The sequence below is a fragment of the Solenopsis invicta genome, chromosome 2 (genome assembly GCF_016802725.1).
Source record: "Solenopsis invicta isolate M01_SB chromosome 2, UNIL_Sinv_3.0, whole genome shotgun sequence".
Lineage (NCBI taxonomy): Eukaryota > Metazoa > Arthropoda > Insecta > Hymenoptera > Formicidae > Solenopsis > Solenopsis invicta.
The window spans coordinates 11249543-11265233 of record NC_052665.1 but is presented as its reverse complement, the minus strand read 5'-3'; the positions used below and the strand labels follow the sequence as shown (position 1 = coordinate 11265233).

Below are 15691 nucleotides of genomic sequence, written 5' to 3'. Positions count from 1 at the left end.
TAAAATCAGATTATAATAGATATGGATTATACTTTGACTAATTTTATAACAAAACATAATGAAAGTGATATAAAAGTTAATTTTTTAATTTAGTACAATCCACTTTTCATAAATACATTTATATACCTATAATGCAATAATATTGTATATTTTTGTAAAATTGTTTCTCAATCGTCATTGTAAATTATCATAGATAATTATTTTCAAGGATTCAAAAATTTTACTAAAAAATATAACATTGTCAAGTCGTAAATGTACATATGTACAAAATATTTTAATAAAACAAAATTAATATGTAAATTTTATGTGAGCTAATCCATATTTTTAGACACATCGAATCTATCAGATTTGATAATTACAAAAATTTATTCAATGTTGGATTTTTTAAATTACATCTCATCGATTAATTAATTAATAGCTGATAATCAATAAAATACTAAATTAAAAAAATAATAACAATCAGCTCTAAATAAACTATCGCAATTATCAAGTGAGTCTCGAAATAATAAAATATGGACATTATCGACTGTTAAATAAATTGTTCAACACTCGATAAAAACATCTGAAAATTCTTACCTTTCGAAGGTTAGACTGTCCCGTCGGTAATCGTATCCATTGCAGGTGCTGCATTTTGATGATAAGTCCGTCTCTCCGTCGGTATCGTCACAGCGATCTTGATCCCTCCGATGATCTACGACGACACTCCACGTTCGATGGATAAGATAGAACAGATAGAGCGACTTGCTTCGTCCGCAAGGTTGTGATTTTGTGTTTCCCATTGTTACTTATCATTGATTTTAACGTTTTATAATTTACAACACAAATACACGACACTAAACTAAAAACGAATTTTTAAGAAAATTCGCTTGACCGCACTATTTTTTTCACACTTGCATAATGTCCGTTTTTAATTAAATTATGTGTCCATTTTTTTACAAAATCAATCGCGCACAGAATTTTTTAATTTCTACATTTAATACACTTTGTCGATGCTTGACACGATGAGAATGAATTTTGCGTAAGTAGTTCTCCCAAGAAATACTTTTTCCGCACTACATGTAGCGCGAAGATCGCGCTCGATCGCATGACCAGCCATCGAGACCGTGGGATTCTGAACTGCATGAGTCTCGCGTGTCACGACCCTGGCCTTCAGTCAGAGTCGGATAACAACTTAAGCAACAGCTTATGTTTTCCTTCTCGAACAGAGTGAAGAGCTCCGAAGACAGGTCTTGGCAATCTGCAATTTTTAAAATTTACCGTTTGTTTATCATTCAATTTAACACGCTTGTTGCTATGCTAGATTTTGAATATGTTCTTTGGATTACGTTATATCGTTATTACTCTTACAAAGACAAAAGACAATAATTATTTGAGATATATAATTAAAATCTCAGATCGTATATACATTACTTATACGTTACTACTTTGTTTTTTAATTATCTGATATTGTAATAAAAAGAATTATGATTATCATGCTTATGTGATGTCTGCCTATCATTGAATTGAATGCATCATATAATACTGATTGAACAAATGTGTCAATTTATAATTTTGATACAGATCGCACATAATTAATTTCTTTCCTTTAAAATTCAAATGCCTGGATAAACATTTATTCTTCATAAATGTTTGTACAGCATCGCAAACTTCGATGAATTCAATTCCTTCTTCTTGAGATAGTGGTATTTGGTTTTTACTTCCTGTTCCAATTGTCTGTTCATTATGAATGACTATTGTATTAAATCGCGAATGCGCACACAACCCGCATCGTTATTCGCTACGTTATTCGCGTTGCCGGTACAATTGTGTTTACACTTGCGTAATTACAGGTCGAGGCAACAACTCGAAAGTGGCATTTACAGAATGGATGCTGCGTACTGCACTTCTTCAAATGGCACCGGAGATTAAAACACGATTTTATGATGCGACTTTATTAAGATCTTGTCCCGTAGAATGTTCGTAAATTACACATGTGACATTTACGTGGGGATTTATTTTACGTTCTTTAATAAAAGTCGAATGCGTTAAATTACAAAGTAACTTTAATAGGCTTCTTTACATTTTTATATACTATCTCTTTTTTAGCCTCGTTATTTTACGACACTGCTCACAAGTTTTATTTAAAATTTTTAAGGTATTATTTGTCACTCGTATGATGAGTATTTACACTTCATATATGATTAGCCAATATTTATATTAAATAATATATTGCGTAATAATATTCATGTAATGTTATTAAAACGCTATTACCTACGTTAATGTTCACATTTTATTGAAGAGAATCTGAGTAATGTCGAACCCAATAAGAACAAAATTGTTTTATATACGTTAAACGAAGGATGGTATAAAATATAGACACTTATACCTGTTTCATAGCATGCTTGCGTTTAATAAATGTATATAAAACGATCCTGTTCTTATTGGGAATCGATATTTGTTGCATTAAAATAATTATTTATATACATACATTTATATACGCGGATATATTGTCGCACAAACATTTGCGTTTACTGGCTCGAACATTTTTCTTTAAACATTAATTATATATGATTTTCATTTTCGTTTACGATGCTTGTATTTTCGTTGTCGATTCTGTGTATTTTGCTCGATTCGCAATGTGCAGTCGCCATTTATGCTTTCCCACGATTATAAGATCGCTTACGTACGTAGCCGTGAGTACAACTAGTTCTTCTGATTGCGGATGTGTCATTAGTGTCACTGTCACTGATGTCTCAGAAATTCCCAGGTTCGTTCACTACGCGCGATCGCTAACCGTGTTCGCTCTGACGGAGAAGATGCGGCTCTTTCGAATTATATATTTCAAAATATCTCGAAATATTTCATCCCGCATGTCCCTTGGGTCAAACGATCGTAAATATTTTTTTTTTTTGTCACCGTAACGGAGCCCCACGATTATTCCGAGTGACTCGTCGAAGTGTCCGCTAAGTGCGACAACGATTTATCCTCCTTCCATTATTCGTTCATAAATCAATCTGTAGGCTGTCATTACTTGCTTATGCGCTTTTCAAATTCAAACATAAACTTGACCCACTGTTAGATATAAAGATTAATCTTTAATAGATTTCAACGGTTCTGTGTATTCTATAATTTGGAATTAAAGAGAGTTTATCAGAATTATGCAAATCAAATATAATTTGGAGTAAAGAGAGTTTACCAGAATTACATGCAAAAATTTAGCTTCTCTTAAAGCTAAATCTATATTCCAATATATTTCGGTGCTATTTCATGTATTGGCAGCGTTTCATGTATCACGAATTCTTCTTTTAACGTATTACTATGCTACGAGTCGAGTTGGAATTGTCAAGAAAGTATGCTACTGGGAAATCGTTGTTTGGAAAACCTAGTGATCTACTGAATTAGAAAAGAGCATAGAAAATTTGTAGAATTAGTCGTAATTGTTACGTTGCTCCATGGAAGCTTTACTTTTGACAATATGTTTTCTTAAAATATTCATTAATGCCTTATATTAATAGCTAATACTTTTGCATCACAAATTTACGTCTTTAAAATAAAATCCTCAAATTTTACGCGTATATATGTGCATACGTAAGTAAATTATTGTCTTCGAAGCTATTCTATCAATACTAAAATCTTGTGCTTGTGAAACAATAATACGGATTTGTTTAAAATGAAGCATGTGAATTTAAATTGCAATAATGCGTATAATTAATATAGTGGCGTCATAACGTTCTATTGTTTTATATTTTAATGATTACAGAGCACTTTACTCACATGCTTATGTAGCATTATAGCGGCTCGTGAGACAACTATTAATGCAACTACAGTGTTCAGTGTAACATTCTTGTGTAAGAGGATTGAAACAAAGAACAATTTCTAATGTTTCAATCCTATTAAATTCTCTGTCTCTCTCCCTCTGTCTTTGATATTCAGTAGAAGTCATTTATCCCACTCGCGGCATCAATTTTATTATAACATTGACTGCCGTGACGCGAAACGAACGGCTGACTTCTCTACATCGAAGAGATTAGCATTTGCTAAAAATCGCACTCAACACCGCCCCCGCACTCTTCCCTCTTTCCTTCTCGTCCCACGGCTTCGCGCGAACATTCAATACTGTTCATTACAGCCACCGTGAAAATGATCGGTTAAAAATATCGGCACTTCTCCTCTCCATCCCTCCCGCTTTCGCGAGAGATTCCCTCTCGGCAAAGTCTCCCTTGGCGCAGAATTTTACGGCACAGCCGTTAGACACGAATCCCTCTGGGTGCAACCGAGAGGTTGGCAAAAACGCGCGTTTGAGAGCCGCGAGTGGCATTCACCGGGCGGCTTTCAAGAGCCGACTGCCAACCCGCGAATGCCCCGAGGTGCACGTGTGCACGTCGCCTCTCTCGGCTGCCTCTCCAGCGAGTCCTCCTCGTCTTCTTTCTCGGCGCGGCGCGGCGCGATACACCATGGCGCGTCGTAACTCGCGTTCGGCCTCAGACGAGAGAAAGACCATGGCTCGCAGTTTCAGACTGTGGGTCAAGTCGCGACCTACGACGCGTTGATATATCGTGGGCTCGCCCGCTTCTTCTTCTTCTTCTGCTTCTTCTTCTTTACTCGGAAGAATCCAGAGGATCAGGGGACCGCCTCATTGGGTCAGGTTCAATCGCCTTACTGGTGAACACGACTCTCGATTTAGGACACAATACCTTTCGTTGTTAGCTTCACGCATTTCTTTCACGGTTTGCTCGGTAATGCCCGTGCCTCTGATCGATTTTACAAAATTATAAATGGTTTTTATTGTAATAAAAAAATCAATTGTTTTAACACGAGAGAGAGAGACTTACTTTCAAATATAATTTCTTTGATTAATTAAAAATATTAAATTGATGTAGGCCCTGCTAAAATCAATTCACGGAATGCAAGTCCAGTAAGAAGAAATGTGTATTTTATCTTCGTACACATGTAGAAATCTTCATTTTATCCTTATTTTATCTTGGGCGAGCATACCAATGGCCATTTTTAAATCTAAGCCCTCGCACGTAATGTGGAACGCACGATGGTATGCACCGACCCTTTCTTGCAAAAAGCGAAATTTGTTCCAGCAATAGTTAATTGGCGCAATTTGGATGAATACATAATGACATGCGGTATGACGAGAGATCGAAGGATGCGATTTCGATTAAGAACTAACGAGCCGACGTTGGGCGTAACGTGACACGCAACGTATCACAATTCCTTGTTATGTGGAACGGAAATAAACGGTTTTTTTTTCAAGAACAAACGGGTGTTTTGATAAATTCGAAACATCTATATTACCATTCTGAGTTTTCACGTAATACGTGATATAAAAAAAAGCAACATCAAAAATAAAATCACTATCTTATTTCAAGTTTAAAACTAAAGTTTAAAACTCAGGAGAAATTTAATTATCTAATGATTAATAATTTTAAAAATTTTTATCAAGATAACTTCTTATGGAAATGTAATAATAATAATAAAATATAAAGTATACAATTAAAAATTAAGGTGATAAAAAAATTTTCGTGCAAGATTATTTTTTTTTATGTTCCAAAGCACAGACGCTAATAATTAACAGTATAGCAACATCTAATTTGATTGATATAAACATGCATTTATAAAAAAAAATATTAAAAGTTCTGCTTTGAATAAAGTATATTTAGTGTCAAACTGATCGCAATAAGACTTCGATCGTAATTGATACTTTGAAGTAAATTTTGAATACGCACGTGTGTTGCTTATTTTATTTTCTCGCGCTGCCCAGCTTACTAGGTCAGCTCGCTACGGGTTCTAGCAAAGATTCTTAACGAAAGGTAATCAAGAGTACCGCTGCGGACAGATCCCACAAGAAGCGTCATTTTCATAGCTTATAATCATACGACCGTTAATGAAGAATAAAATCATAGAATCGTAAGGAATGCCATGCTAGGAGCATGAACAAAGTAAAAAAATATTAATTCAAATTATAGCTTTTCTGCTAGATTGTTTTGATGGATTTTTAACGTGACATAAAAAAAGACAACGTAAAAATATAACTATCTAATGAATAATAACTTTTCAATATTGCCAATGTAGCTTCTTGTACAAACGTGTATGGTAATAATAAAATATAAATATAAAAAATACAACGAAAAATACGATAAAAAATATTATATAGTTAAGTAGAGAGAAATAGAAGTTCACTTAAAAAGGATGTCAAAAGACAAAGTTCATTGTCCTAATAATAGGAAATATGTTGAGTGCATACACAAAAATAACGGTTTTGCTAAAGTGTCTACAAGTTTAAGATAGATATAGATTTAAAAATAATCTTGTTGAATCAAATTAATTATGTATGATATTCAATATGATAATAATACATTTAAAAATGACTATTTTAGCACGTTCGAATGTATTACATAACTATTTTGATGGTGCAATAAAAATAATTTCAAGTCTGTAGCCATCTAAATTTTTATTTCAGCAAAACTGTTCTTAACGTGTAATAGAACGGCGATGAAAAGCCGTACACATCGACTTCGCTAATTTACGAACATCCGTCATAATATACTACTGTCATTCGACGACAGGTCGCGCATTTTGCATTTGAAGTTTAAGTTAAGACATAAGCAAGTATCTACTAATAGGTGACGTAAATTTTCCAACGGGTTGAACAGGTTTAAGTTTTATCACGTTGATGGTACAGCTTGGGATTGAAAGCTGGCAAATTCCATAGCCAAAGGCTACGTCAGTATTTCACTTTAACTTCAAACTCGCTATTACAATACTTTTTTCCGTATTATTGCGCAGAGAATAAATAAAATCTCAAGGATCTCAGCGTATTAGGTCCACAGTCTGACCCGAGATAAGTGTACTCTGTACTCGTGTATCACCCTGTAAGAGACGATGTCGCTTCCGGGTACCTATGCAACGTTGAGAATAAGGAAGTACCGTGAAGAATATGGTAATGAGAGATAAGACCTGATTCCATGATTCTCATATCGCGCGCGATACATGCGTACATATTTTTAAATAGGCGACAATATCATTTATAATAAATATATTGCTGCATATCAACGGATCTTACGTTTAGTTAATGTCAATGATCTAATCAAATTCTGCACATTGTGTTCAACTTTCGAGTCTATTTTTCTAAATTATATAAATTCATGGGAATATTCTAATAAGTCTATGGGAACGTTTACACACTAATTTGTATAAAAATTGAGCAAAAAGTGATTCGTTAAATCTGATGTAAATGTTATTTTCGATCTAAAGAGAGGAAGAGAGAGAAAGAGAGAAAGAGGGAGAGAGCTGAATTATATGGTAATTACATGAAAGCGATAATACAATCCTGACGAAAGATAATCGCGTGAAAGTACGAATTGAGTCATTATCGTGTCGTATTTCGGAATTCCGTCTTAGCTTAGAAATGTAAAATCCAGAGTGATTTCTTAGGATAAGATCCGACAGTAATACCAGTGGGTTAGATTCACGCTTGACCTGGGTTGAGCGGATACGTGTAACCATGTATCAAGCGGCAAGAACGCCGCTACTTCCGGATGCTTGTGCAATGTCGGGAACGGGGAAGTAAAACGAAAGAAATGATAATTATCGACGTCCAGCAAAATTGATCGCCGCAAAAAAAACAAAGTCAGCCAAGTAAATCCTAATAATTGACTTTGTTTATGTTTTTTGAGGTATACAGCCGATCCGTCTTCTTTTAGGAAAAACAAATATTAAGTAATTTTAATTAACGACTAACAAATGTGGCTATTAGTCTCTACACATATCGGAGGCAGTGATAAAGATATTTCATTTAATTGTAAACTGCTGCTTAATGAAATTCGATCTACGAGAGCCTGGGAGCAATAAGCAATTGAGTAGAAAGATCTGTTAGTGAAACATAAAATCTCTCTCTCTACCAAACATCTATCTTTCTCGAGCCGCTTCTCGCGTGCACGATACAGAAACCGCAAATGCAGATGCAACGTTTCGCCTCGAAATTATACTGTGCATAACAAAGGATTAATTTATGCACGTGACTATCTGGCATCGCGGCCGTATGATCTTACGTAAAACAGAACCGTAATTCCGTGAGAGAAACGGATGATCAAAAAAGGAATGTAAAACGCACGTAATGCCTATAATATCCATGCGAACGCGGTTTTGTATCACGATACCTTTCTGGACAGCAATACGAGAGGATCTGCGGTTGCCCATTACGCAAGACTCTTCCGCGGGAAAACTGTCTACCGGAAAACTGTCACGGCTGTAATCCAGTTCCTGTTCTTCAAGTTTTTTTCTTTTTTAATGTGCAAAGAACCAGGCTAATGAAATGTAACGGGAGATTTATACGATTATATATTCAATCATGTTGAAAAATTAATAAAATAAAATTTGCAAAACGAAAAATGAAAAAAGAAGCCTCTCCCGGTTTGTCAACTTTTCAGATTACACGAGTATCTAAACATTACGCGCTTATTTGTACACATCAGAAGAAACGATTATGCTGAAGTATCTACAAACTTAGCTACGGTATAGATTTGAAAATAATTTTTATCGAATCGTCAAAATAATTATGTGGGACGCTCAAGTTAGCTGTTGAAATGCCAAAATTTTTTGTAGCATTGCTCATCATGCCTGAGCGTCCTACATAATGATTTTAATAGTTTAACAAAATTATTTTCTAATTTGTATCTAACAGAATGTTTAGATAATTTAGCAAAGTTCGTTCTTTCCGCGTGGCACACGCTCTAATGAAATCGAAGACATACGTGAGAGGTCGAGCGTATACTGTTATTAATTGGCTGATCTTGTCCAAGTCTCTTCTGACGTCACGTTATACTATATTGCAGATTTCAAGCGAAAGTTATATCTGCAACGTAAATTACGCGTCATATAAGCTACCCATCTCTGGTTTACTCGTCGCTATCGTATCATCTCGCGAGAACCGTGACGCCTGATGTAGATAGATATATTAAAAGGTGTCCTCTACGAGCAGAATATGTATTATACATATAAACAGATAATATCAAATTTCTCTGCAAATACTTTCATAATAAAAGGGGAAGGAACAAAATTATATACAATGGTACGGAGAGGAAATTTCGTACAAAATATAGATATTATTGGACGATCAGCAGCACGTGGAGTGTCCGGAAGGAGAATGACCGATATGTCGCATTTTGCCGTAGGCAACTTAAACTAAACGGACTTAAAAAGTTGTCGGAGCAGCATCGCCGTTTAAGTAGGACAAGACGTCGCCCTGCACTCGGCGAAGGTGCGACCTACAGAAACGGCGATTGTTCCGTGCTCGTTCGATAAAATTCTAGTGGTTAATTTACAAATTTCTTTTCGATTAAAACGCAACACTGCGAAAACAATTTAATCACTACGAATACTAACAAATTCTTGCTTAACAGTAATTTCAAAATCATTGAAGTAATATCTACTTCTTTCAATTGATATGGCTTTCCACTATATAAAATTAATTGACAATCAAAGAAAATAATAAATCAATGTAAAAAAAAGTTTCTCTTTCCAATAAGCACATTGTAATTAAATAACATAATTAGCTGAAGCATAAATAATTTCTTTAAATCAGTGAGATTTTTTTTATAAATGCACTAAAACTTCTTTTTATTTCTACAGTATTTTCCGCTCGTTATTTTACTGTTAATTTTAATGTGTATTCAATGTTACAACAAATTATAGTATTAATACAGAAAATAAAGTAGATTAACGGAAATATTTTCGATATCTGATGTAATTATATCAAGTATATAATTCATCATCGTTAGAGAAAAAAAAAAATTGCTATTCGATCTTGGATAAAAACTACCTTTACGACGAACAACATACGAGAAATAGAAATGGGACATTAGAAATAAGCGATGAAACCCTCCCCCTTTGCATGGACAGCTGCAATTACAATCTCTTACAGTTAGGGTCAGTAGAAAAAGACGAGGGTCTTGTCGGTCCAGTTTGCCGCGTAAGATCTGCTCGCGAATAGATCTACTCCAGTCGCTCTCGAAGAGAAGATCTATAGTGCATAGTAATGGCCAAGCCTACGCCCATCTTATATGGAATTATTTACCGTTATATTATTTATACCGCGATTATGTATACATTTTGCTCACGCATGAGCCACTGTCTGAGCCATCAACCTTTTTTTTCTAAAGCTAAATTTAGCTCATGTACTCAAAAAGAATAATTTTATTGAAATACAGATCTGAAGATAATTATGTTAAACCATTTAAAAAATTGTATTGGATGTTTAACTGGCATAGCAAAACTGTTTACAGCAACGTTATTATGCTTAGGTATCCTACATAGTAATTTTAATAGACCATAAAATTATTTTACAATCAGTGTTTAGCTAAATTTTTAGATACTGCAACAAAACTATTCTTTTCATGTACTAAATGCATTTTTTTAAATTATATTAATACTTTCTAGCTGCATTGCAAAAAATCGTAGAAAATATGAAAAAAAAGTTTAAAAGAATTTAGACGAAGAGAGAAAGATAAATGAAATCAAATGTAGCAATTTAAATTATGTATTAAATAAAACATGTTAAGTACGAATAATATAGAGTAAAGAATCTATAATTTTTCATTATATATGTGTAGCTTTTTGACGAAAATTAATCATTTTTAATTTGAGCTTGTTTAGATGACAACACATGGCTGTTTTGTTAACATGTTTTATGAACACTGAGGTTAATAATATTCAAGATTTTCGGAACAATTAGAGCGTGTGCAGCTTTAAATAGTTTAATAGGTGCCATACATGGCAATACGTCGGAAAGAGCAGAATTTATATGTTGTGCCTAGTGAAAATTCTTCAAAGAAATTTTTCAGAATTTTTCAAAATTTCTGTATAATTTTATAACTTTTATATATATTTTTTATACAAATTGAAACACAAAATAGTCAAAAAATTAACATTTTTTTAAAAAATTTTTCATAGATATATATTAACTAAGAAATAACCTAAGATTTCTAAAATGTTTTGTTTCATAATTTCTGACAAAATATAATATTTAAAAAAGTTAAAGTATTTTTTTAGAAATCAGGTATGAGAAATCTCAGAATATTTCAGAATTCATATGTATGAAAAATTCTAAGAGAAAATAGACTTTTTGAGTATTTTTTAGTATTTCTGAAAAATGTTCTAATATTCGTATACAAATTAGAGAAAAATTTCCACCTGGGGCGAAACAAAATAAGCAATTTGCGTGTTCACTTACATAAAAGCATAGGTTTAATAATAGGCGTAGCCGTCTTGCAAATAAAAGATCCAATTTTGTACTGTCGATCCTTCCACGCTCCTCAATCAAAAACATTTGAATGGAAATATCAATCACTGTAATAAAAACAAATAGACGTATAGATTATGATCGTCCAGCCATTCATTGTAGTTGCGTTACACTTTCTGCATGCAAAGGAAAATGGGCATACGATTAAACGCATATGAGAAAAAGAGAGGAAGAATACAAAGTGCAAGAGTGCAGTTACGGAGAGTAAGATATGAGAAAGAGTGAGAGAGAGAGAGAGAGAGAGAGAGATTTCGCATGCGCAATAGCCCTAGCAGACGCTTTTATTGTGAAGTAGGGATTTCTCATTAAAATATTTATCCCCCTGCGAAAAGCAAACAAAATGATTGAAAAATAAAGAATAAAACAAAACAAAGTAAATAATTAAAAAAATAAAATTATACAATTAAATGAGAATCAATCAAAGGATTAAATTGCGATAGCATATTAAAGAATATAATAAGCAGTATAAAAATACCTATCAATCAAATAAGAAATGATAGTTAATTTGACCTAGAATTAATTTGCACTTGCAAGGTTATGTCTTGTCGCGTAATTTCTATTAATTGGCCAGCGTTTTATACTCCGAGATTGATAAATTTTCTGTTTTTACACATAATAATGATGTGTGCTCCACGTAATATTTAATTTATATTCTATGTGTCATTAACACAAGCGATAAAATGCAGAAAATTCATAAAAAAGGAAGAGAAAGGGAGAGAGACGATACTTGTTAAGAGATGCAGGTCCCAAGAATTATACCGTTTACAAATCCGTCGAAGGAAACACATCACATGCCGGCGTGAACGCGCATGTGCGCGCGGCATAGGTACCCGCGATGGAAGGTGGAAGTGGTGGAACCCGTGGAACGTGTTCACTCGTTTTGGCGTTAGTGTACTCCAGGCGTGCTGCTTGCTGTGGGGCCGGCGGGTGTCGTCAGTCGTGTCGCGTGGCGTGGCGTGGCGTGGAGTGGCGGCGGCGGGTTGTTTGGTACAGTCGCATGTAATCCAAGATGGCATCCGCGGAGCAGGTCGGCCTCAACAAAACATGGGAGTTATCGCTCTACGAGCTGCACCGCACCCCACAGGACGCGATCACCGACAACACGGAGATCGCGGTCAGTCCGCGGAGTCTGCACAGCGAGCTCATGTGCCCGATTTGCCTGGATATGCTGAAAAAGACCATGACCACCAAGGAGTGCCTCCACCGTTTCTGCTCGGACTGTATTATCACAGCGTTACGAAGCGGTAACAAAGTAAGCGCTTCGTACGCTTGACACGACAGTCAACTTGTGTTTACGCCGCGGAGATAATACGCCGTATTTTCTACGAGATGCAATTTGCATTTGCCCGCGAATCTTTTCGTGTAATGTGTACGACACAACGCGTCGTATGTCATTAGTTCATCTTTCTTTCGTATGTGCAAGTAAAATTATACTTGCAAGAATTTCATAATCATGCAACAAGATTATATACCTTTAATAGAACCAAAAGTTTGTTCTTTTATATCTGAACTTCCTGCACAGTTCGTATTTCCTTCTTTTCTTTTCCTGTCAGAGAAAAAAAGAAAGGATAAACTGTGTAAGAACTTCAGCTAAAAAGAATGAATCTAAATACTGTTTCTCTATAAATAGTTCCATTTAAAGATCATTTTATAACAGCGTAAACGTTTATGTGATTGTAAGGCGCAGTTGTACATCTATTTCTATACCAATGTAAGCTTGCTTTAATCTCTATAACTTTCCTTTTACCTTTTAAGTTTTTCCAAATATACTTTTCTAAAAATAAAAAAAATTTACATTAATAAAAATAGACATACAACTGCACCTTACAATTACTTTACAACTCAAGACTACATTTACACTATTGTAAAATTTATATTAAAACCTTTATATTGAAACACAAGGAATTTGTTCATGCTATTAATAATAAACTGTTTTTAACTTTTGCAATGTTATTTACAGGAATGTCCTACATGCAGGAAGAAATTGGTTTCCAAAAGATCTCTCAGACCAGATCCAAATTTTGATTTGCTAATCTCAAAGATCTATCCAAGTAGAGACGAATATGAGGCTCACCAGGAACGAGTTTTGGCTAAGTTGAATAAGTCGCATTCGCAAGCAGCACTTGTTAACTCTATTACGGAGGGCATTAAGCTACAGAGTCAGAATCGTCCACAGCGTTCCAGAAAGAATGCCAATGAATCTGAAAATGCAAGCAATGCAACATCTTACAATAATACTCCAAATATTAGCGCACCTACGACACCTAATCCATCTTCAAATGTAGCAAATCAAAGTGATTCCTCTCAAAGCGCGACAGGACCTTTGAATAGTGGAGGTATAACTAATTCTCAAAGTATCTCTCTCTCTCTCTCTCTCTCTCTCTCTCTCTCTCTCTCTCTCAACATTATTTCTCAATCTATAATTTAATCCTTAAGTTTCTGCTGGAATTATAGCAACTTATAAATTTGTAATTTTTATTACAATTTATTTGTCTAGGAACAACATCTAGAAACTCTACCACACCGTCGCCAAATCCTGCAAATCAAATCCCAAAACCGTCGAAACGACAGAAAAGTCTTCAAAATTCTGAGAATGATTCCTCTAGTGCAGAAGCTGAGACGGGTGGTGGTGATTCTATGGTTGATACCGAAGGTGAAGGTCCTAGCGAACCTTTGATGCTTAATGAAATTGAACTTGTTTTTAAACCACACCCTACAGAGATGGCAGGTGATAATTCTTTAATAAAAGCATTGAAGGAGAATAGTATTCGTTATATAAAAACAACAGCAAATGCCACAGGTGAGATACTTTGTATAATTAAAAAGAGAAATTATATATTTTAAAAAAACTATAAATATAAATGCACATTAAATTGTAAAATTAGAAAGCAAACATTTTCCAGCATGGAGTAACGAATTATTTGTTTTTGCAGTGGACCACTTGAGTAAATATTTGGCAATGCGTTTAACGTTAGATTTGGACACTGAACTATCTGAATCAGATAGGCTATTAAATTTCTGTATTTATATCGCACCTTCTCCTGGGCAGCTTGTAGTACTAAGCGGCTCACAAACGTTACGACAAGTGAACGATAAGTTCTGGCGTGTCAATCGACCCTTGGAAATGTATTATTCATGGAAGAAGACCTAGGGAAGGCCTCAAAAGTATCAATCGGACGGGAGCTAATTGCACCGTGCTTATAAGAATGAGTTATCATTCATATTATAAGGAATACAGTAGAATGCATCGAGTGTAAAGTGTATGTATCATTGTTGTATTATACTGTATTTCCATGTTTTTGGTTTGACGATAAGAAAATATTCATAGTCATCAACATGGTGCAATTTTTACATATTTAAAGCCAGTTGTCAGAAATGGTTTTGTTAATAAGAATTGAACAGGACAAATAAAACTATAAAACTAATTTAAGCGGCATTGTACATTCTACCGTTGCATCGTTGGATAGTAGTTGTATGCAACAACTATATCTGATAGGCAAACTCTGATAGGCAATTTTTATAAGCATCTTTTTTTTTATTTATATGCCATTTAGATCTTCAAAAATTCACATATAATTTATTAATCTTAATAAAAGATTTAATTTTTGATATTTATTATATTACATTTACATATAATTTGTTAATAAAATAAAATTAAATTTATTGAGCTGACTACATTTGGCAACAAATCAAATTAATACTAATTACTAGTTAATATTTGATTTGTATTCCTGCAAATGGCTTCTATGTACAATCTGAATGTATGATGGCCGTTTAAATTTAAATTAAACTATAACAGCTGACAAATGTACATGCAAATGAAACTATAAACAGAATTGCAATTACCATTTCATATAAAGGATCTACACAAGTTTTATGTACGTTTAAAAAGGGTATATATGTTATATTCACATATATTCATACATGTTATTCTATCATTCGATGATCGTAATAGTCATTAATTTATTTAAATGATTCTCTCGTGGACCATACTGTATAGTTTACAGGAAAAGAATATATCTATGTATATATAAAGATCTACTTATTTGTTTTAATAATCTTGATTTTTAAGAGAAACCTAAATACCAATTCCATTACAGAATAAATTATTTTCGAATTGGTTTGACAAATCCCAAAACCCTTTCGTAGAATAAAAATACATACCAAAAAAAACTTGCACAAGATAAATTTTACAAGAAATTCTCTCGAAAGAGAGAACAAGCCTCAAAGTGGCCACGCTCATGATTTAGATTTTAGCTGATACGATTGTTCGAGACATTTTCTATAACGTGAACATACCATACATTACGATTTTTTGTTTGCACACAAATTCAACCAAATCGGAACGGTTGCACATACACACATACATTACGATGTCAATGTATAGGTTAGATCTCGGAAAGC

General features: G+C 34.1%; 2 protein-coding genes across 3 annotated transcripts in view; one reads left to right on the top strand and one right to left on the bottom strand.

Moving 5' to 3' along the window:
* LOC105194961 overlaps nt 1–12181 on the bottom strand; it is a 52250-nt gene extending 40069 nt beyond the window's left edge. The window contains exons 1-3 of one of the 2 annotated variants that reach the window (XM_026135582.2): nt 12047–12181; nt 11219–11334; nt 577–1237 (exon numbers count right to left, since the gene is read on the bottom strand). In XM_026135582.2, coding sequence (XP_025991367.2) covers nt 577–779 — 203 coding nt within the window. In that variant the 5' untranslated portion in view covers nt 780–1237; nt 11219–11334; nt 12047–12181. Of the gene's footprint in view, nt 1–576; nt 1238–3753; nt 4333–11218; nt 11335–12046 lie in introns of those variants that run through there. The other variant, XM_011160108.3, reaches the window with a different exon arrangement.
* Nucleotides 12182–12213: 32 nt separating this feature from the next.
* On the top strand, nt 12214–15328 carry LOC105194964 (E3 ubiquitin-protein ligase RING1). The gene is made up of 4 exons (XM_011160110.3): nt 12214–12539; nt 13248–13623; nt 13785–14087; nt 14221–15328. Exons 1-4 carry the CDS (start codon nt 12297–12299, stop codon nt 14436–14438), a joined length of 1140 nt encoding a protein of 379 aa, XP_011158412.1. The 5' UTR covers nt 12214–12296; the 3' UTR covers nt 14439–15328.
* The last annotated feature ends 363 nt before the right edge of the window (nt 15329–15691 follow it).

Bases quoted from the DNA above. Each gene is read 5' to 3' on its own strand.
- LOC105194964 (XM_011160110.3), top strand. From the start codon at position 12,297: ATGGCATCCGCGGAGCAGGTCGGCCTCAACAAAACATGGGAGTTATCG. The intron at 13,624-13,784 runs GTATAACTAATT...TTATTTGTCTAG, and splicing joins AGGACCTTTGAATAGTGGAG to GAACAACATCTAGAAACTCT. The intron at 14,088-14,220 runs GTGAGATACTTT...TTGTTTTTGCAG, and splicing joins AACAACAGCAAATGCCACAG to TGGACCACTTGAGTAAATAT.